The sequence below is a fragment of the Dermacentor andersoni genome, chromosome 2 (assembly GCF_023375885.2).
Source record: "Dermacentor andersoni chromosome 2, qqDerAnde1_hic_scaffold, whole genome shotgun sequence".
NCBI classification, from domain to species: Eukaryota; Metazoa; Arthropoda; class Arachnida; order Ixodida; family Ixodidae; genus Dermacentor; species Dermacentor andersoni.
Window position 1 is genome coordinate 15455514 of NC_092815.1, and position 21593 is coordinate 15477106.

General features: G+C 43.2%; 1 protein-coding gene across 4 annotated transcripts in view; it reads right to left on the bottom strand.

Annotated features, from left to right (window-relative positions):
- LOC126542930 (late secretory pathway protein AVL9 homolog) overlaps nucleotides 1-21593 on the bottom strand; it is a 55092-nt gene that overhangs the window by 27018 nt on the left and 6481 nt on the right. For all 4 annotated transcript variants that reach the window (XM_055077503.2, XM_055077501.2, XM_050190044.3 and 1 more), the window contains exons 3-8: nucleotides 15840-15925; nucleotides 11187-11415; nucleotides 10576-10655; nucleotides 10246-10315; nucleotides 7961-8123; nucleotides 1482-1871 (exon numbers count right to left, since the gene is read on the bottom strand). In XM_055077503.2, coding sequence (XP_054933478.1) covers nucleotides 1482-1871; nucleotides 7961-8123; nucleotides 10246-10315; nucleotides 10576-10655; nucleotides 11187-11415; nucleotides 15840-15925 — 1018 coding nt within the window. The remainder of the gene's footprint in view (nucleotides 1-1481; nucleotides 1872-7960; nucleotides 8124-10245; nucleotides 10316-10575; nucleotides 10656-11186; nucleotides 11416-15839; nucleotides 15926-21593) is intronic.

The window sequence follows — 21593 nt, forward strand, 5'->3', positions numbered from 1 at the left end:
GGTTGTCGCCCCATTAGCCTCTTGACAGCTGTAATTATCCGTGACCCTCCGCAAGGCCTTACCTTTCTACCAACGTGCAAGTCCAGAGGGAAGCTAGATCGAATGGAAGAGAGAAGGGTAGAGAGGAGGCAGAGAATGGGTAGAGCCGGCCTTGCCACTCTTCATTCGCAGTTCCCATACAAATAGAAGATGGGGGGGGGGGATAGGCAAAAGGAGACATGAGAAGGGAAGGAAATTCTGGATAAACTTAAGTTCGAAGTATGGTACAGTGCATTTCTGCTATTTCTGAAGAATAAAACCTTGCAAGTATGTCTAGCGGACAACTTATGCAGGGTGTGCAGAAGCAGAGCCACATTAATTAAAATACACCGCAAAGTCTAGGCGACACAACGGAAGTGGTCGCAAGTCAAATCAACACTTTTGTGCCCGCTGCAATAGCTTTGCAGCTATGGCATTGCTCGAGGTCGCAGATTTGACCGAGGCAGCTGCATTCAGACAGGGGAGGAATAAAAAACACTCCTGCATTTTGATTTAGGGACGCGTTAAAGAACACAACAGTGCCAAAATTAAGCACAATATTTATGACAAAATTAAGCACCACTACGGCATGCCTCATAATCAGATTGTGGTTTTGGCATGTACAGCCCCATAATCCAATTTAAGTTTAATGCTTCTGCCACGATGCGATGTGCCATGCGAGGCAATGACAATGCTCAACCCTCTTGGAGGTTATGAAATTTGGCACACAACAACGCCTCATGTCGCCGACAGAAGACATCACAGCTGAAGGCGACGAAGGGACTACTTCGTTTTTTTTTTTTTAAAGAGACTGGATTGGACAAGCGGCAGTGACAGTGGTATCACGTACCACGCAGAGTGATGACTCTAATTGGTGATGTGTGTGCTGTGCTATGTGCTCTCTCTCTCTTCCCCATCTTTCCTCCCCCCCATCCCGCTCCCATGTGTAGGGTAGCAAACTGGTTGAGCTAAACTGGTTAGCCTCCCTGCCTTTCCTTCTCCACTTTTTCTTTCCTTTCTTTCTCAAGCAAACACCTCTCCCTTTGTATTTTGCGTACTATGCAGACAAACAGCAATGTTGCATGCAAGCTAACGTTTAACATCAACTCACCACTCTTGCGTTGGACAAAACGTTGAAGAAATGAAACATTTGCCGTCAACATCACCGCTAATTATCGTAAATCAAAGCAAATAGCACAGAAAGCTTCGCTTACATCAATTCCCACAGTGTGCGGGATCTGCATAATTTTTTTTCTATGAAAACCTTGGCCCTTGTTCCACTTGCTGACAGATTGTACGAAGACATAGCTGCTACAAATTACAAGAAAAAATTTCATTTTACAAGTACCACATTCTAAAAATGGGCTGTCAACAAATTTCAGTGCATGCATGAGTCTCGCACGACTAAGGCTACCACGCAAAACTGGCAAACCTATTAAAGCAGTGCAAATGCAGTCACTTGCCTCATTTCCGTCTTTTCTTTGGGATCTGAGTCTAGGAGCTCATCTATTTCAGACACAAGTTTGTCCTCTTCTTCAAACACAGCATCATCGGTGACCCTATTCAGGTATGGGATGTCTCCAAGGCTCACTGGCAGAATCTTGCTGATTAACTCCTTGCCAACAGAACCCAAGGAGAGCCGTGGTGCTTCAGTCTTCTCTTTCTTCTCATCAGAATCTTTTTGGCTGACAGGCAATGGCTTAACATCATCTGTTGCATTTTCAAATGACTCGGCTCGCTTGGCCAGGCATTTAGACTCTGAGTTCCGAATTGTCTTGGACAGCAGACTCAAGTCTTCGGGTGAGTGCACCTGCTCTTCTCTCATTGGACCTTCTGAGCTGGAATCTTTTTCCCTAAAGATAGAATTAAGAACCACTTTAGAAGCAACCAGCAATAGCTGAAAGGCTTTTAAACAACTCTCAAATGTAGTGCCAATATTTTGCATACATCAGTGCTTGTCGTCCACACAATCGACAGAAGGCTTTGAAAGCATGCATCATAATTAAGCAAAATCTTTTGAGGCACAGAATTCACAAAAAAAAGTGAAATTTCCTCGTGGCTACACCACACAAGCTGAAATTTAAATTAGCCAGAGAGGGGAGGAAAGGCAGGAACACCCGATTTGCCCAGTTTGCTACCACACATATAAGGAGATGGATGGGGAGATGAAAGACAGAGAAGATGAGAGTTCCGATCAATCACGCGCACTAGACAAGGTGCAGTATGTCCACGAGTGGGCACTCAAATCTGTCGCCTTCATGAGAAGAACCTGTGTGGCTTTCTAGACTAGTGAGCTGTGAGGCCAGGCTACCAGGGCCTTTGCCTGGGTAAAAAGCTGATTGTCCAGTCTATTTAAGGCACACTGGATAGTCTGGCATTGTTTATGAAGCAGGAACAGTGGTGGACAATGTAGTGCACATATGGCAAAGTATTAACTGCATACGTAAATTCAAATATGGATGTGTTGGTGGCAAGAAATTTAGTTTTTTCCTGAGGTCCCACACACGAAAAGCATTTGTAGTGAAAGATTATATCGCTGACACCACTGCCTCTTCAGCATCTTTAGAGAATGAGAGAATAATGCAAGACAATTGCACGAATTGGACAAAGGAGAAAGAACAGCAAGAAAGAATTCACAGGGAACCAAAGAAACAACTAGTCACACAGCTTCTAGCAAACACTTAGCATTTGCCAGAGTTAGAAGCCAATCTAGAAATTTAGGGATGTAATCACAAACCATATGCTTGAGGCATTTCTTGCTCTGCAAAAGGATTGAAAGTTGTTACCTTTTGCGTCTTTATCTAAACATATACCATGCTGTGTGACTCTGACCAGATTTATCGTAAAATCAACATTCTAAAAGAATGTTCTTGTATTTTAGTGTATGTTGGGCAGCGTAACTCAGTACTGTAATCACACACTGTCATTGCCTGCCAAGTAAACTGTGGTTTGATTTTAACACTTGCCTTTCTCAAACTTTAAGGGCAGGACAAGGATGGACTGGACTAAATGCATAAAGGTAGCATTATAGCTCCAAACAGCATGACCTAGCACTGTGCATAAATAACAGTTCAAAATGTGAACACTGCCCATCTTGTTCCAGGTATCATTGCAGATTTTTGGGCAATGGAGTTGTGATGTGAGAAGTTCATGAGACAGTGCCATGGTGGAAGAAGAGAAAGAAGAGGACAACAAAGATTGCTTGTGTGGAGGTGAATGCCGTGCTGAGTGGAAGACGATGACATCAAAGAGCATCAGGCAGGAGAACACACAGCGCAAGAAAACAAAAAACAAAAGGAAAGTGATCCAATCAGGAAGTCCGCAGAGCTTCCAGGGGTCAATTGTCGGTGAACACCGAGACCCAAGGATCCCCAATCCGGAAGAGATGAATGGACCAAAGGGGCAGAAAAATGAGGCGCACTGGCAGAAGAGAGGGAGAGTTCCAGAAAGTGATGCAAGGGTGAAGAGCAGCCACGGGACCAGGAGCTGAAGACAGGCTGTTGGGTTTCGGACCCGAGCCTCCAGGACTTCACCTAACCAGGGCATCCTGCCAACCTGTTCTCAGGTGTCGCTGCTCTTCCCAAGCACGGACTGCTACCCAAGGCCAGCGAACTTCTGTGCCCGCGGATAGAGTGCGAGCAGTCAGGCTATGGGCCCGAGTTTGTGCCCAGCTGCCTGGCCAGAACGCCACCATCTTCCCGTACCACCAAGCCGTCTGCGTCCCCTCTCCAAGCCAGAGCTGCCATGCTCTGGTCGTTGGCTCATCCATCAACAACATCAACGCTGTGGTGCAACCAATGCCACTTCTTTCACCGCCTCATCTCCGCCCCTCCGCGTCGAACTGTTGCATGCGCTCACATTCATAGTCTGCCCCTAACTCAAGTGCCGTTGGTACTTTCATAGCTCTGATTGTATGTTATTTCTTGTTGTGAATGTTTCATTGGATATTTATTTTATGTGTTTCTTTCCACACTAGTTGCATTAAAAGTTTTGTGTGCCTTTTGCAACAAATGGCTTTATCCTCAATTGGGTTCTCCGAGGCTCCGCCTCAGGGAACCGCCTGCAACACTTAAAGAACTTGTATCACAGCAATAGAACAAAATTTCTCTGCCAAAGTGATAAGAGCTGCAGCAGTTTTCAATATAACAGTTAAGCAACATTCAAAGTGCTCCTGCCATTTCTTACAGTTAAACTTGTACAGGTTTTTACACAGCCTGGATTCCTAGGCTACAGATGAGTTCATGGGGCAGCTTGACAAGCCCAATACCAAAATACCATGGCTTAACTTTCAGGGTGTTTACCAAGTTGACAATTCCAAATTCCCTGAGTTTTCCAGGTTTTCCCCGAGTGCCTTTGCAATATTACCTGAGTGACTTAGAACTTTGTTTTATGTCAAGACGGGCTCCCTACATCATGTCGCCCAATGGTGTCACTCTCTAGTAAGCATGTTAAAAAATAAAAAACAACGTAACCCAGTTTGAATAGTAAGGGGTAGTGTTTACTTTATTCAAAAAGAAAACAGAAGGGAGGGGTTAGTAAAATGCACAGCGAATAAAATATCTTCGAAAGAAATAGTAAAACCCATTGCAAATTGAGTCGAACATTCTCAAATATGAGCTATTTCTATCAACTGATAGCAAGCTAAATGGTATGAGGCTGAACTTTATCACAAGTGAGATTCTCTCGCAACAGCTGGGAAGTCAACCTCAACTGTCCTGATCTACTCTCAGCCCGTGCAAAACACGTCAGTGTTGCATTTCACTGTTCTTAAAGAGTTTTTTTGCTTGGATGAGGGACACCTGCATTTCGGCGTGAGCCAACACTTCGCTTTTAGAGTGCAGGCTCTCCTTCAAAAAAAAAACGGCGGAATGCTTCCTTTTCCGTTCATTGCTCAATGCGTATGTCCTATGTCTTCTTATTCTCCTTCGGCTGCGCGTTCGCCACACGGACTATTTGAAGCATCCTCTTGAATAGTACAGTCAGCGTACGATTTTTCGGACTCCATAGGGGCCGCGAAAACGTCCGAAAAAATGAATGCATGTCTTTTACAGCCCTTAAGGGCTCAAATCGCCACAGGCATGCCCGAAAAAGATCTGAAGGCCTGCCAGTACACTTATTAGGCATATAGGTGCTCGTACTGTGACAGGAGATGGCTGGTGCACGTGTGTATTCGCAACTTTCACGGCCTATAGGGGGCGTCACCTTAAATCCAACATGGCTGTCTGAGTGATTAAGAACTAGAGCAGTCGGTGCAGTGCTGCGGTTGTCTTGCTCGATGACATGTTGTTTCGGGTCGTCATGTTCAAATGTCACTTCAGTTTACACACCTGCAGTCGTTAGACTGCGTAATGGCTCATATTGGGCGAGCAGAATGCAGGATACGAAGCCTGCTTGAAGGCGAGGAAGTCCTAAACGCTGGTCATCTTGTGTGCTGCGGCATAAAAGCGTGCACGTCGACGTCCCTGACTGTTGAAGGCCTTTGCATGCAAACTTCGCGACTTCAAAGCCAACCACACGAGCTGTGGTTTCAGCTTTACTGCTATGGTGTTATAAAGAGAAGGGACCGTGTTTCCTTTTTGCTATTCTATTAATTCGACCGCTTTGAACGGGTAACATGACCTTTTATACGGTGTGGTGCTCTCTGCAAGTTGTTACTTGGACCGCTTGAATAAGCCACCGTGTCAAGAAAAAAAATCTTCCTGGTGTTGCGCGACCCAACTTCTTTAAATCAACGCGTCGTGAAAAGCAGCCTTAAAGCAGCGTTTTGTGAGCGAAAATTTCTTGTCTAGTTATCCCTGCCCATGTTCACAAAGCTGGATGTTGAACATGAGAAGTAAACAAAAAACCATATCTGACTGCTTTTGCAAGCTAATACGATAGCCGTTCACCCTTGTAATTTAGTTATTGTACTTTATGCGTGCTGTGCAAGCTACAGTCTTGCGGTAGTTTTACAGCCTGCATCAGTCCTGCCACGTCTTGCGTATAGACAGATCAAGCGATACATAGTCGATATTTACCGGTCCGCGGCAATGCTCGCTTCATTCTTCCAGTTATCTGTATAAAATATAAAATAATATACACGCGAATCAGCTGAGGATTCGCTATGCGAACACTGCACAGTAGTTTAACATTTGTTGGACTAGGATTTGTTACCTTACGAGTGCAGTCATGTGCGCCTGTGCACACGTTGCAGCCGCGCATCGAAGTGGCAGACGACAACAAGCATGAGTTCTAGGTCCTTCTACACCTGCGTCACTTTACTTTGATGCACAAATGAGAAACTCATCTCTTTGAAGCAGGTACAAGGCTTAACGGAGAATGTTTGCACTCCAACGTAGCCGCAAGGGCATGAGTGGCAAGAACACAGGCATCAATCATCCTACAACACATTTGAGTTAAGATTGCGCATTATTTCTTTCCCTGTGCATAATATAGTGCTATGCCTGCGTATTTATGGAGGTGCATCTATTCGCGATTTCGAGTACTCGTAATCGTCACTCATCTGTCGTTTTCCAAAAAAAGTCCTCTGGCATGAAGTGTGTACTGCAAACCTTCATCGCTTCTGTGACAGCTTTGCCAATCCGCAGCTTAATAATCAATTTCTTCCTCATGGACGGAGCTGGTGGGAATGAGTGAAGGCTCACATCACCTACCGCATAACTTTTGCATTGCGGCACGCAGCAAATACGGTTACTTCTACGTTTGCTCATTCTGAGCATGTTAAGTGTTTTTCAGCATCCTACGGGAGCTTTGAACGCGATAAAACATCAACTAAAAGTGAAAGAAAAGTGTAGACAACACCAATACGCTACGCGAACAGGCGGCAGCCAGCGGCGAGTATAATCTTTCGATTGTTTCCTGCCGCCGCCGCCGCACGCCGGCGTCACCAAGTGTGAAAGTTGCAAATAGTCAAGGAATACATACTGTGTCCCGTAACAGTTGCCCCTTCACACCCTTGTTATGCTTCACAACGTAACGTTGCTGTAATGAAGCGAAGCTGAGTTTGAGGAACCGGCATTATGCAACGCGCCGTGCTTTCCGAACTTCAAAGCCAATCGCAATGACCACAAAGGCGGTGTGGGTGCCATTGCTGACAGCAGCGAATTCTTTCAACGAAAAACACGGCACAGAACAGCAAGAACCTTAATACCGAACCTCAAATCAGCTAGGCCTAGCATTGCCGCGGTGGTGATTACGGCTGCCAGCGGATCTGCGTGCGAGTGTGCCGGTTCGAGGCGCCGAGGTTATCAAAATGGCGGCGGTTGTGGCTTTTCTTAATGCCGTTTCGGGCCTGCGGATACAACAAAAAACACGGAAAATGTGACGGCGAAGGGTTCTTGCATCCGAAATTTCAGACATTCTTTAGATTGACTCCATGTGGTGCGTAGTGGGGCCGCGAAGCCGTCCGAATTATCTGGCATCCGGAAACTCGCTCGTTGACTGCACTCTGGCAACTCCTACAGCCGACGACGCGGCATCAAGACCATTTGTTACTATTCCTCTCTGTTACTCGAGCCAGCATAACCGCGACTTTCGTTCCCTTTCAGTAAAACTACTGACAAGTTTCCCTGATAGAGGCAGAAATTCCCTGAGTTTTCCCTGAGTTTTTCCAGACTGCTCAAAATCCCTGAGAATTCCCGGTTTGCCCGGTTGGTAGACGCCCTGAACATTTCCTAGACCTGATCTGAAGATGGATCAGGTGGCCTGGGCTTCGCAAATAAGAGTGCATCAGAATCTCGTTCAGTGTGAGCCACCTAAAGAAATTGTTCTTCAGAACATTTGGAAATTCTAAAGTATACAAGGTTACAGGTGCATTGAAGTTATCTACAGCAACTACACATTGAGTCTCGGTTGTGCAGCACAAATTTTCGACGCAAGCAAATAAACAAATCAAAATGAAGCTGATGAAAAGCCTGATGCAGAAAAGCAGTCTCAACCATGCCTGTTCTTCTCCGAGGCAAGCGTGTCCAGGCTCTGCTTCAGCTCGCTAGGTGAGTGACTCAAGTGGACTTCAAGGAAATCATGTTCTTCGGGATGCAGCTCAGAGCTCAGTTGCCGCAGGCCAGCTGTGCAGGCGCATTCCTCCAGACCTTGCTCCAGCATGCCTGCACACACATACATGACAGACAGCAAGACTGACGATGCCTGGTTACGTGTGCAGGTCCTTTTCTGTCCCCCCTATTTCTTGCAAGCACCAGCAGCAGTATACCTAACTTTTCTACCACTAGCACAACCCTTCTTTTTTTTTCTGAACATCTTGAATTCCTTTGCCTTACTCTATGCACCAGCTTGTTCTTCTCTTCCTCCCTCATTGAGGTTAAGGAAGAGTGAGCTATGCATATACATAAGGGCTGCTAAGGAAAACACCTGCTGTCCTGATATGACAAGTCAACTAGTGGAAATATTGGCTCCAACAACATCCATTGTTTTACACCACTGTTCATCACAAGTTACAAAAGCCACACAGAACAAACTCACAGGATGCTCCGTACATTCCCAGGTTGTTTACTTAAAAAAGGCATGGAGCAAGCAATCTTTGCCACTTCTAGGCATGGGCAAGCGACACCCTAAGTTAGAATAAACGGCAAACTTCAAGTGCACTCTACAACTTGAAGCCCATCTCATCCAGTGGCTAATACTCATCAGTGGCATCACCTGGTGGATAAAGAACACGACTGTCCATTTCAAGTACAATGCTGCAAATTTACATTACTAAGCACCAGATGCCGCCTATAAGTTCTCCTCTCTCAGTGGCTTGTACCACTGCACCATGCCCATTTTTCATGTCACATATGGTCACTCAGTTGCTGTGATATCAGAAAGGACAGCCCTTTGCCAAGTGTTCTTGTGCTAAAAGTATCTGTGCCTGTACCTAAGTTGTTGTTGTTTTTTTAACACAACACTTGCTATTATTCTCATGTGTATTTCCTCTCTATGATGCTGTGTTAAAGCAGTAAAAGCTGCAGCATGACAAATGCCGAGAAGGCATTACAAGAGAACATGCCTTTCATATTACCAACAGTTTAGCTTTCTATGCAGTCTACAGTTTAAATTAAATGGTGTTTGTCTTTCCCTTTTAAAACAGTTAATTCAATGTCTGCTGCTTTTAGAAAAAGGACTACTAGTGAATTGTTTAATTTATTCATATAACGTTATTCAATTTCTATATTCATGAATTACCAGCCCCTTCCTAAAATATAATTGCATTTATTTCATATAGCAAATCTAAGAAAACAGTAAGCCTTCAACAGTTTACTTAAGACACTATTTAAAATTTTTATTACAGCAAATATCCATACTACAATTACCTCATTCATTAGTGAGTTCAAACACTGTTACCTACATTCCCATGTAATCAAAAATTTTGCACAATTTGCTTCAGAAACCAAACAAAACATACCTTAATGACCATTCATATAAAATAATCAAATAATCTCAATTTCTTGAAAACAGGCAGTGCAAAGTAGCACTGTAATACTGCAGCACAGTCTATAACTGAATTCAGGACTTAATCTCATTTCAGTGCTAATCTCCATTCCCATATACAATTTATGAAAACAATGTTGAAACTAGCAGGCCTGACCATGCCGATGGCCCATAACTGAACATAAGATAAGCAGTATGTTTAGGAAACAAAATGCCCATCTCCAGGTTCACAGGTGGTTCAGTATACGCAACTCTTCTCTCTATCTTTTTGCAAAACAGTCAGGGAATCGCTGAGGAACACTGTCATAGCACTTTCGGTGAGTCGCAACAGCACACAAGCTGAAGCACACAAAAAAAATTATTGAGCAGTGCAGAACTATTTATTAAGCAAATCTGTGCACAGGTTGAAAAGCAACACTTAAGTGATGGCAGTGGCAAGCATCATCGGTCATGGTCGAATCAAATCAGGTCTGGCTATTACTTATTATATACATTCATCATAAATTACAGGGCTACTAGTGATGCTTGCATTGAGGTGTGCACAGTCTGATAATGATGGGCTGAACTCTCTACCGCGTCAAGACATTCACAATGCTTCTGATCCAGCAAATAGGTCTCATGCAAGAGTGGTAACACGTTAAAGAGAACACTTTGCAGAACGAGATCTTCAGTCAGAAGCAAAACCACACAGATGTGGCAGTATGACTCAAACAGCTTAATTAGCAAAAGCAAATGTGACAATGACTACAAGCAATACAAGAATTTAAAATCTTAACTATACATTGCATAATGAACACTCACCGGGAAACAGAGAACAGAGAGTGAGAATAGTGGAGCAGAGATCTTTGACGGGCGTCTTGTAAAAAAGCACCTGAATAACAAAAAGAAAACATTGACAGCATTATGTATACTACCTAAAATGGTGGGAATGGCTAGCCAGCATGGGATCCTGCAACACAACATTCTTGCAGCAGGTGTAGCTCACCCACTGAGACTTAATGTTTTCTCTTTGTGTCTTCTGCATACTGCAATTGTAGTGGTCGTTTTTGTTGTAAAGCTGCTTTGCAGCACACTGTTTCCACACTCTAAGTAAGTGCTCCGGCAAATGTACTCGGCTTCCCGTCAACTCACCTTACGTTCCAAAAGGAGCAGCTTGAAGAGCAGAACAGCCTTGTGCTTGAAATGCAAAATCAGGTCACGTGAGGACAGTCCTGCAGAAAATACACAAGGTTACAGCAGTATGCTGATATAAAAAAAAAATTTTTTGTGAGTTATTTCATGCATGCATGTTTTAGCATACAGGACATAAATTTCCCAACAAATATAGTTAATGCAAAAAAGGGGTAAGGCGTGCAGACACGGGCACAAGAGAAGAGAAGTGGACAACATGAACGCTGGCGTTTGTGTTGTCCACTTCTCTTCTCTTGTGTTTGTGTCTGCACACCTTACCCCTTCTTTGCATTACGATTCCTTACCAACGAGCTCAGCTTTCTGTCGTTCTAAGCTTCAAATACAGTTAAATCCATTTTCTAAGCTTTCACAAGGTACTCATGCATATTCTGATCGATACCAAACACTACAATCATTAATCATATTAATGGCCATGGACTATGAATGAACATTGCTTTACTGATTGTTTGGAGCACTCACTGCTACCAACTCATATAATGCATACCACTAGCCTTCCTAACACAAGACACAAGCAGCATGAAGCAAGTCACGTCAAGTAGCATGTGCCTTACCCAGGTAGGGCTGTCCCCCATGCATCATGTCGGACGAGAGCAGGGCATTCAAGTTTTGGTATGTTTCCTTGAGGAGCGCCACCTGGCTAAAGTCTCGCTCTTCAAAGTAAGCATGAGTTACCAGCTGCAACTTGGCTTGTATGACTCCGTACAGTGGCAATCGGCTCAGCACACATACACTCTTCTGCACAGAGCTGCGTGTCACGTCTGAACCTCGCCGCAGTAGCATCTGTGCGCATGAAAATGGAAAAGGTATGTTAGCTTCCACATTAGTTAAACCTGATGGCATTTGGTCTGATCACAATAAGCCATTGTCACAAACAGGTAAGAAAAATTATACTGACCACATAAAAGAAGACTAATACCCGTGCCACATGGGCACAGAATATGGCATTCAGTAGTTAAGGTCTCAAATTCTTGAAGGAAATTTTTTTTTTTTGGCGAAGCTGCCACATGTCCAAATTTAATGACATTTGGCCTGATGATGTTGATAACAGGGTCTTCTGAAGTGAGCAATTTTGGGTTAATAATAGAAAGATAAAAATGCATTTAAAGTTTAATCTGCCTTCAAATGAAGAAATAAGCATACTATGATGCTGCTAGCTTTAGTTTGTTGCTGTCTTTTACAACGTTGCAACCAACGAAACACAATGGCGATGAAATCATCCTTGTTGTCATGAAGGAAGGAAAAAATAAGAGGGAGCACTACGTCATGCAGCCAGCCTTAGCAAGTCAACACTTCATGAAGCCACAGTGGTGGCCCAACACGTGATCTCTTGCGGCGACATCACGGAGCAAGAATAGAGATTTCCTGAGACATTTGGTTCCCAGTTGGTATATAAACTCCTTGGTTCCCAGTAGCTATGCCAGTAGTTTTTATTCTATGCATACTTATTCAGCTGCCCTGCTGTGGCCCTGCCTGCAGAGAGGGAACACTAAAACCAACTGCACACTTTCACGTGTGATCACGTGTTGGGCCGACAGGTTTGGCTTCAATCGCGTTGCAATACGCTCTCTCCTATCTTTTTTCCTTCCTTCATGCTTCTTGCCAACATTTAACATGACTCTGCTTGCAACAGCATCTCTTCTCAGTTAGTCAGTCAAGAACTTTATTGAAGTCCTGAGAAGGTTTCAGCCGTTGGAGATCGCACGCGGGGAGTATCTCTTCTAATGTGTTTGTTTGTTTCTTTGTTGTTGTTCTTTTGCTTGATATAAAACATCATGTGCTTGTTTATGTGTGCTGTATGCCTTAAACACCTGAAACATTTGTTTCCAGCTAAATGTGATGTCGTTTCAAATAATTTAAGTAAACCACACTGAGCAAGCTATGGTGTCGAGAGTACGCATTTCTCAGTGGAATGAGTTCTGGCGAACACCTTCGGTGAGGAATGGCATTAAGGCGAATGTCATTTGATTTACCCATGTGGCACCATACAAATGACATTAAACCTTAAGGCATTAGGAAGTTAATGCCATTTTTCTGTGCCCATGTGGCAGGTGCATAAGACAGTCTTTCACACAAGTCCTTGTTCATACAACTCAGTGTTTGTCTTCTTCCAGTAGTTTCGTATCTTCTTTTGCGTGGCCATCACCACCTTTCACCTTGATTCAGCTTCAACATTATCTGTCACCAAGCGCTGCAAAACAACACTAGCATAATAGCAGTAAGAATAATGGCACTGTTTGTGTTTTTAACCTTGTAAAAAATTAATTTAATTAATCTATCTTTTTCAGAGCCTACAAGAGCAGAAAGAGAACACATTGCACTGAAGAAGAAGAAATGCTTGTTAATTATAGATCACAGCAAAGTCACACTAATGGGAAATACAGTCGAACCTCGTTATAATAAAATTGAATCTAACATGAAAATACCTTTGTTATATCCAACGCTTGCTATAAACATATATGCTGATACCAATGAAAAAAAATCACAATTATGTTGCCTCCGATGGGCCAGTAAAGAGTCTCTGGCCGATTTTAATTGCCCGTCTGCAGCTTGCCATGTCGATACAAGGCATGGGAACAATAAATTACATACATACGTTTCACACCATTGCTAATATACAACCAAGCGATCACACGTGATCAGCACATTAGCTCGCCACCTGTGGTCCAACCAAGCCAAACTGCTGGTCAAAAACACCACATGCCCATCCCAAATGTGCCATTTACAATTACTCTTTGCTGAGTACAGTCCCCTTATGATTCTCCAGACATGGAAGAGGCTGCGCACTCTAATACCGTTGTCACACGTGCACTTCTGATCGCGATCGGGACAATCCAGATTAAGTTTGATCCGGATCCGTGTGCTCCTACATGGTCACTGTCAGATCCCGATTGCAATCCGTGAATCGCGATCATCTTTCTTGATCGCGATCGCCTGCTGACGTCTGCACCCTCTAGTGCAGTGTTCTTAACATGCTAAAAACAAAAAGTGAAGGCAGCTCAATAAAAAACATTTAAGAACATTTTTATCAGCAATAGTAAGCTGTAAAACTGAAATATTGTCCAAATTTAACCACATTTTGCAAATTTGCATTTGTAGCAAAGGCATTCTGCAGCTCTGAAAGCTGCAGAAGATAAGCAGACAATAATAACTCATCCATATCTTTAAACCGTGTAGCAGTCACCATTGTTGATTGTGAGCAAGAAATCCGATCCAGATCAGCTCCAATTGAGGTCAGAAGTGTACGTACATGTGACACGGAACTTATCTTGTCCCCCAACAATAATCATCAGCCATCCTGCTTACCTTTCATTCCTTTGTTTCTGCACCTCAGTACTTCCAGGTCACTAACAGCATGCATGTTATCAGTGTAACATAGCATGACAGAGTTTTCGAGAAAGAAGACGCAAGGCTGGCGCATCTTTGCCACAGCTATACACAGATGTGGTTTGGCCTAGGCTGCTAGGCCTAACCACCATGGCTTTGCAATGTCCACAGATGGCAATGAAAGTTTCGGTTCAGCGCCCTGAGTCGACGTAGTGAGAACTTTGTTCATGGCTGCCATGTTTGCGACATCGCAAACATGGCACATTCCTGGTGGCAGTGCCACTAGGAACATCAAATAACCGTGCAGGTCTGAACAATGTGTCTGAAAAATTGGTTAGCAGCTGTATTTGACATTTTTGCTACATAATACATATTTTGAGCCACATGTAAAAAAAGAAATTTGCTTGGCTATATTTGATACTGTGCCAGGTTTTGTTATATAGCAGCAGAATACTTTATTAAAATAAAGCACATGCAACCAAATTTTACATTTATTTCGTCATATTGACATTTGGCTGTGCAATGACATATCTGTAATGGCACTGCAACCTTAGAGCACCCTAATGAGCCTATATTAGTCACTAAAGAAACAAGCCCATACAAGTTTCGGGAGGCATCTGCTGTTATGCCTGTCAGAGCTCCCTGTTGTTATTATAAAAAGTATGAAGTCATTATCTTACACCATATTTGTTTCCTTACTTTAAGGTTTTAGGAAGAATTGAACCACACTTATGCTTGTCAAATGGTTACTTTCTCAACAGTAGTGAAACTTTACAGTCACAGCACTACAACATGACAGCCAATTGAAGATACTATACTTTTCATTATACACATATGTGCAGTATTATCAGAAGTTGAAAGGCTGACTGCATTACAATCATTAGCGCACTCAGAATTTCCGTCAGTCAGGATTTCATTTTATGAGAATGATTTTACAGGTGCATGACAGCTCTTATATGCCCTTCACATACAGCGGCGTTACAACATAGCACAACTAGTTGCAGTAATGCTTCACCCAAGGGGTATGAAATAGCTATCATGCACCTGTTAAGTAATTCTTGATAAGAGCCAGACCCTGGCCAAAGGCTGAAATAAAATATATTTGTTGTGTTTTTCGACATGGATTCACTCATATATATATTATAGTATGTATAAGTCATTAGAAGTGCCAGTTGCATGTACAAAAACGAACATCTAATTTGACATATTGGCCGAGGACCCATCTTATTACATGCTTGGTTTTGTTTTATATGTGGACCTGCACCTCCTACAATTATTAATGACCAATTCAACAGAATTACTTGAGTCACACAAACACCTACATTTAGGGGGAAGGGAAAGGAGGGTTGGCCACAGCCTCTCAAACTCCCCAATCAGTATGCCACTGATTATATAACTGGTCCACAGTGATCAAGGGTATCATCAAATAATAAATAAGTGACAGAGAGTATGGTGTTGCATGAATCTGTTAACTTGGCTCCCAACAATTGTCAGATGTTCGCACTAGCCCGTTTGTTTTTTGAGACGGCAGCATTCATCAATTGACAATAATATGGTCGAAATGCTGCAGTTGATATGAGCATCTTGCATAACAAGAATCTACAAAAGGTCAATGCACATCATTAAAAAATAAACTTTGAGAAAGCTTCAGCCCCTGCACCATAAATCCAATAAACCACAGCCAGAGACATGACCTTAATGTTACCTGTCAGCTATAGCAATTATAGTATATTTGGCAAGCAGTTATAGCCAGCTGAAGCTTGTACAGTATCTACAAGATTAGTGCATTATTAGTGGAATGGTTTCTGAGCTAATAAAAAAAGAAATTTACCAAATTTATTGCAACTATGACGTCATAAAAATAAGAATGCTAGACTTGCCTCTGCATTGATCTGTCGATAGCATGATATTCCAAAAACAGTTCGCTTTGGGTTGTCCAATGCTGGCAAGTGAAAATATACAGTGTCTGAAAAGCATAGAAAAACATTTGTAATTTTTTAATGCACAGCTACTCCACACAAAAAAAAGATTTCTGACCTCCCGAAGAGGGACCATTTCAGAATCATCATCATCAGCAGCAGCAGCAGCAGCAGCCTAGTTACGCCCACTGCAGGGCAAAGGCCTCTATCATACTTCTCCAACTACCCCGGTCATGTACTAATTGTGGCCATGTTGTCCCTGCAAACGTCTTAATGTCATCCGCCCACCTAACTTCCTGCCGCCCCCTACTACGCTTCCCTTCCCTTGGAATCCAGTCCGTAACCCTTAATGACCATCGGTTATCTTCCCTCCTCATTACATGTCCGGCCCATGCCCATTTCTTTTTCTTGATTTCAACTAAGATGTCATTTACCCGCGTTTGTTCCCTCACCCAATCTGCTCTTTTCTTATCCCTTAACGTTACACCTATCATTCTTCTTTCCATAGCTCGTTGCGTCATCCTCAATTTCAGTAGAACCCTTATCGTAAGCCTCCAGGTTTCTGCCCCATATGTGAGTACTGGTAAGACACAGCTGTTATACACTTTCCTCTTGAGGGATAGTGGCAACCTGCTGTTCATGAATTGAGAATGCCTGCCAAACGCACCCCAGCCCATTCTTATTCTTCTGGTTATTTCAGTCTCATGATCCGGATCCGTGGTCACTACCTGCCCTAAGTAGATGTATTCCCTCACCCCTTCCAGTGCCTCGCTACCTATCGTAAACTGCTGTTCTCTTACGAGACTGTTAAACATTACTTTAGTTTTCCGTAGATTAATTTTCAGACCCACCCTTCTGCTTTGCTTCTCCAGGTCAGTGAGCATGCATTGCAATTGCTCTCCTGAATTACTAAGCAAGGCAATATCATCAGCGAATCGCAAGTTGCTAAGGTATTCTCCATCAACTTTTATCCCCAATTCTTCCCACTCCAGGTCTCTGAATACCTCCTGTAAACATGCTGTGAATAGCATTGGAGATATCGTATCTCCCTGTCTGACGCCTTTCTTTATTGGGATTTTGTTGCTTTCTTTGTGGAGGATTACGGTGGCTGTGGAACCGCTATAGATATCTTCCAGTATCTTTACATATGGCTCATCTACACCCTGATTCCGTAGTGCCTTCATGACTGCTGAGGTTTCGACTGAATCAAATGCTTTTTCGTAATCAATGAAGGCTATATATAAGGGTTGGTTATATTCCGCACATTTCTCTATCACCTGATTGATAGTGTGAATATGGTCTATTGTTGAGTAGCCTTTACGGAATCCTGCTTGGTCCTTTGGTTGACAGAAGTCTAACGTATTCCTGATTCTATTTGCGATTACCTTAGTAAATACTTTGTAGGCAACGGACAGCAAGCTGATCGGTCTATAATTTTTCAAGTCCTTGGCGTCCCCTTTCTTATGGATTACGATTATGTTAGCGTTCTTCCAAGATTCCAGTACGTTCGAGGTCATGAGGCATTGTGTATATAGGGCGGCCAATCTTTCTAGGACAGTGTTCCCACCATCCTTCAACAAATCTGCTGTTACCTGATCCTCCCCAGCTGCCTTCCCCCTTTGCATAGCTCCCAAGGCGTTCTTTACCTCTTCCGGTGTTACTTGTGGGATTTCAAGTTCCTCTAGACTATTCTCTCTCACCTTATCGTCGTGGGTGTTACTGGTACTGTATAAATCTCTATAAAACTCTTCAGCCACTTGAACTATCTCATCCATATTAGTAACGATATTGCCGGCTTTGTCTCTTAACGCACACATCTGATTCTTGCCTATTCCTAGTTCCTTCTTTACTGCTTTTAGGCTTCCTCCGTTCCTGAGAGCCCGTTCAATTCTATCCATATAATAGTTCCTTATGTCCGCTGTCTTACGCTTGTTGATTAACTTCGAAAGTTCTGCCAGTTCTATTCTAGCTGTATGGTTAGAGGCTTTCATACATTGGCGTTTCTTGATCAGATCTTTCGTCTCCTGCGATAGCTTACTGGTTTCCTGTTTAACGGCGTTACCACCGACTTCTATTGCGCACTCCTTAATGATGCCCATAAGATTGTCGTTCATTGCTTCAACACTATGGTCCTCTTCCTGGGTTAAAGCCGAATACCTGTTCTGTAGCTTGATCCGGAATTCCTCTAGTTTCCCTCTTACCGCTAACTCATTGATTGGCTTCTTATGTACCAGTTTCTTCCGTTCCCTCCTCAAGTCAAGGCTAACTCGAGTTCTTACCATCCTATGGTCACTGCAGCGCACCTTGCCAAGCACGTCTACATCTTGTATGATGCCAGGGTTCGCGCAGAGTATGAAGTCGATTTCATTCCTAGTCTCACCATTCGGGCTCCTCCACGTCCACTTTCGGCTAACCCACTTGCGGAAAAAGGTATTCATTATCCGCATATTATTCTGTTCTGCAAACTCTACTAATAACTCTCCTCTGCTATTCCTAGACCCTATGCCATATTCCCCCACTGACTTGTCTCCGGCCTGCTTCTTGCCTACCCTGGCATTGAAATCGCCCATCAGTATACTGTATTTTGTTTTGACTTTACTTATCGCCGATTCCACGTCTTCATAGAAGCTTTCGACTTCCTGGTCATCATGACTAGATGTAGGGGCGTAGACCTGTACAACCTTCATTTTGTACCTCTTATTAAGTTTCACAACAAGACATGCCACCCTCTCGTTAATGCTATAGAATTCCTGTATGTTACCAGCTATGTTCTTATTAATCAGGAATCCGACTCCTAGTTCTCGTCTCTCTGCTAAGCCCCGGTAGCACAGGACGTGCCCGCTTTTTGGCATTGTAAATGCTTCTTTTGGCCTCCTAACTTCACTGAGCCCTATTGTATCCCATTTACTGCCCTCTAATTCCTCCAATAGCACTGCTAGACTCGCCTCACTAGATAACGTTCTAGCGTTAAACGTTGCCAGGTTCATATTCCAATGGCGGCCTGTCCGGCCGCCATTGTCCGAATAGAGCAGTGCTTTTCTACTAGCAACAGCTGAAAGCACAACCGGCGGCTTTCCCTGGCCAAACAGGCATGGCTTCCCGAGTTAGCACAGCTTTAGATTGTGTCTGCAATAGTAAGGGGCTAATTGAGGGTGGAAAGAAAAGGAAGTACAAAAGACAGGACTATGATGCAAAAGAGAAAAGGATATAAAAAGGAAATTGAGAAGAAACCATCAGAGCACCTTCCTGTCAAAATCAAGAGATAGCTTCCCAAAGGTCTGCTGAGATATGCTGCTGGGGTACTTAGTGGTTATTTCTATTGGTGAATGCTATGAGTCGATTTAATCAGAGATGGAAGAGACATATTGCTTGGAAAACTGGCGGCTCTCTGTACGAAGTGTCTATTGACTGTAAGGGTGCCAGAAAACTGGAAGAATGCAGACATTATACTAATCTACAAAAACGGAGACGTTAAAGAATTGAAAAATTATAGGCCCATTAGCTTACTCCTAGTACCATATAAAATATTCAAGATAATTTGCAATAGAATAAGGGCAAAAGTGGAGACTTTAGCCAACCAAGGGAACAGGCTGGCTTCAGGAAGGGATACTCTACCATCCATGCCATTAATCAGGTAATCGAGAAATCCGCAGAGTACAATAAGCCTCTCTATATGGATTTCATAGGTTACGAAAAGGAATTTGATTCAGTAGAGATACCAGCAGTCATAGAGGCATTACGTAGTCAAGGACTATAGACCGCTTACGTAAATATCTCGGAATATATCTACAGAGATTCCACAGCTACCTTAATTCTACACAAGAAAAGTAGGAAGATCATTATAAAGAAAGGGGTCAGAAGAGGAGACACACTCTCTCCAATGCTATTTACTGCGTGCTTGGAAGTGCTTGGAAGAAATGGGAAGGCTTAGAAGTAAAGATCAACAGTGAATATCTCCACAACGTTCGGTCTGCTGATGACATTGTTCTATTGAGCAACAATGCAAATGAGTTACAACAAATGATTGAGGACCTTAACATAGAGAGTGTAAGAGTGGGGTTGAAGATTAATATGCAGAAGACAAAGATAATGGTGAATAGCCGGGCAAGGAAACAAAAGTTCAGGATCGCCAGTCAGCCTCTAGAGTAGAAGTATGTTTACCTGGGTCAATTAATCACAGGGAACCTTGATCATGAGAAGGAAATTCATAGAAGAATAAAAATGGGTTGGATCGCATACGGCAAACATTGTCAGCTCCTAACTGGAAGCTTACCATTATCATTGAAAAGCAGTGCATTTTACTGGTGCTGACATATGGAGCAGAGACTTGAAGACTGACAAAGAAGCTTGAGAACAAGTTAACGACCATGCAAAGGAAGATGGAATGAAGAATGCTAGGCATAATGTTAAGAGAAAGAAAAAGAACGGTTTGGACCGGAGAGCAAACGGGTATAGTCGATATTGTAATTGACATTAAGAGAAAAAAATGGAGCTGGGCAGGTCATGTAATGCGCAGGTTAGGTAACCGTTATCGTTAGGGTTACAGAATGGGTACCAAAAGAAGGGAAGCACATTCGAGGACAGCAGAAGACTAGGTGGGGCGATGAAATGAGGAAATATATGTGTGCTAGGCGGAATCGGTTGGTGCAGGACACGAGTAATTGGAGAACACAGGGAGAGGCCTTCGTCCAGCAGTGGACATAAAATAGGCTGCTGCTGATGATGATTATGATGGAGGAGGGGGGGGGGGGGGTTGCTGTCACATTTGCACATGCCTGAGTCCACTTACTAAAGCTGTGTGCCTAAATATTTGGCTGAAAGAGCACCACAACTCACCTTGCATTACACTGTCATGAATGCAGATGTGAACAAATTCCATCAGATGCCACAGTTGCTTTTAAGCACGGTGATCAACTAACATGAGAGATAGTGGAAGCTTTCCTAATCCAGAGAAATGCCGACGCGTGCATTAGCCAACTGTCACTGATTCTGTTCAAGAATGATGTGAGTCTGATGCAAAATGCGGTGTGTTGCCTTCCTTAACTCTTTATCCACACGTGCATTCTGTTACTCTTGTTTTCCTTTTCCATTCTTGTGTGCAATAAATATCAGTTTGAAGTCAGCATTCGTCCTGTCCTTTCCTCAGCTCGTGTCCAAGTTTCTTTTGCATTGTGCAGCTATAGCATGAAGTCACACAAGCTTGCCTAAGCTTCTGCACTTCTAAGTTTAATGAACTGAATTAATATTCACTGTACCTATGCCTGTGTCATCAGGTATGCTCATGAAGAGTTGCCCATGCTGCAAAGTACTTTATTCCTGCCTTCACGTGCGATTGCTGCAGCACAGCACATTTGTGTTCAGTAAAGGAACGCTGTGTGTGTGGTGTATGCCAGTTCTGTATTCTTTTTTTTGCCACCAGAAGTGGGCTGCTCGTGGCCTGGACAGCGTGTGAGCTTGCACACACATGCACACACACACACATCCAGATGACAATGCAAGTGTGGCTGGAGTGTCTGTATAATTGCTATGTGAATAAAAAAACAACTTCTTAGTGGAACTTATAGATGATTGCTTGTTAAAGTAAGGCATTTAAAAACATGCTGAAAGGAGAAGGAAGGATGATGAACTAGCCTGAAACCACACAAGGTCCCAAATATAGCACTGACAGTGCAAGTGCAGCTACATCTTAGTAGCAATATACAAGGGGAATCAGAA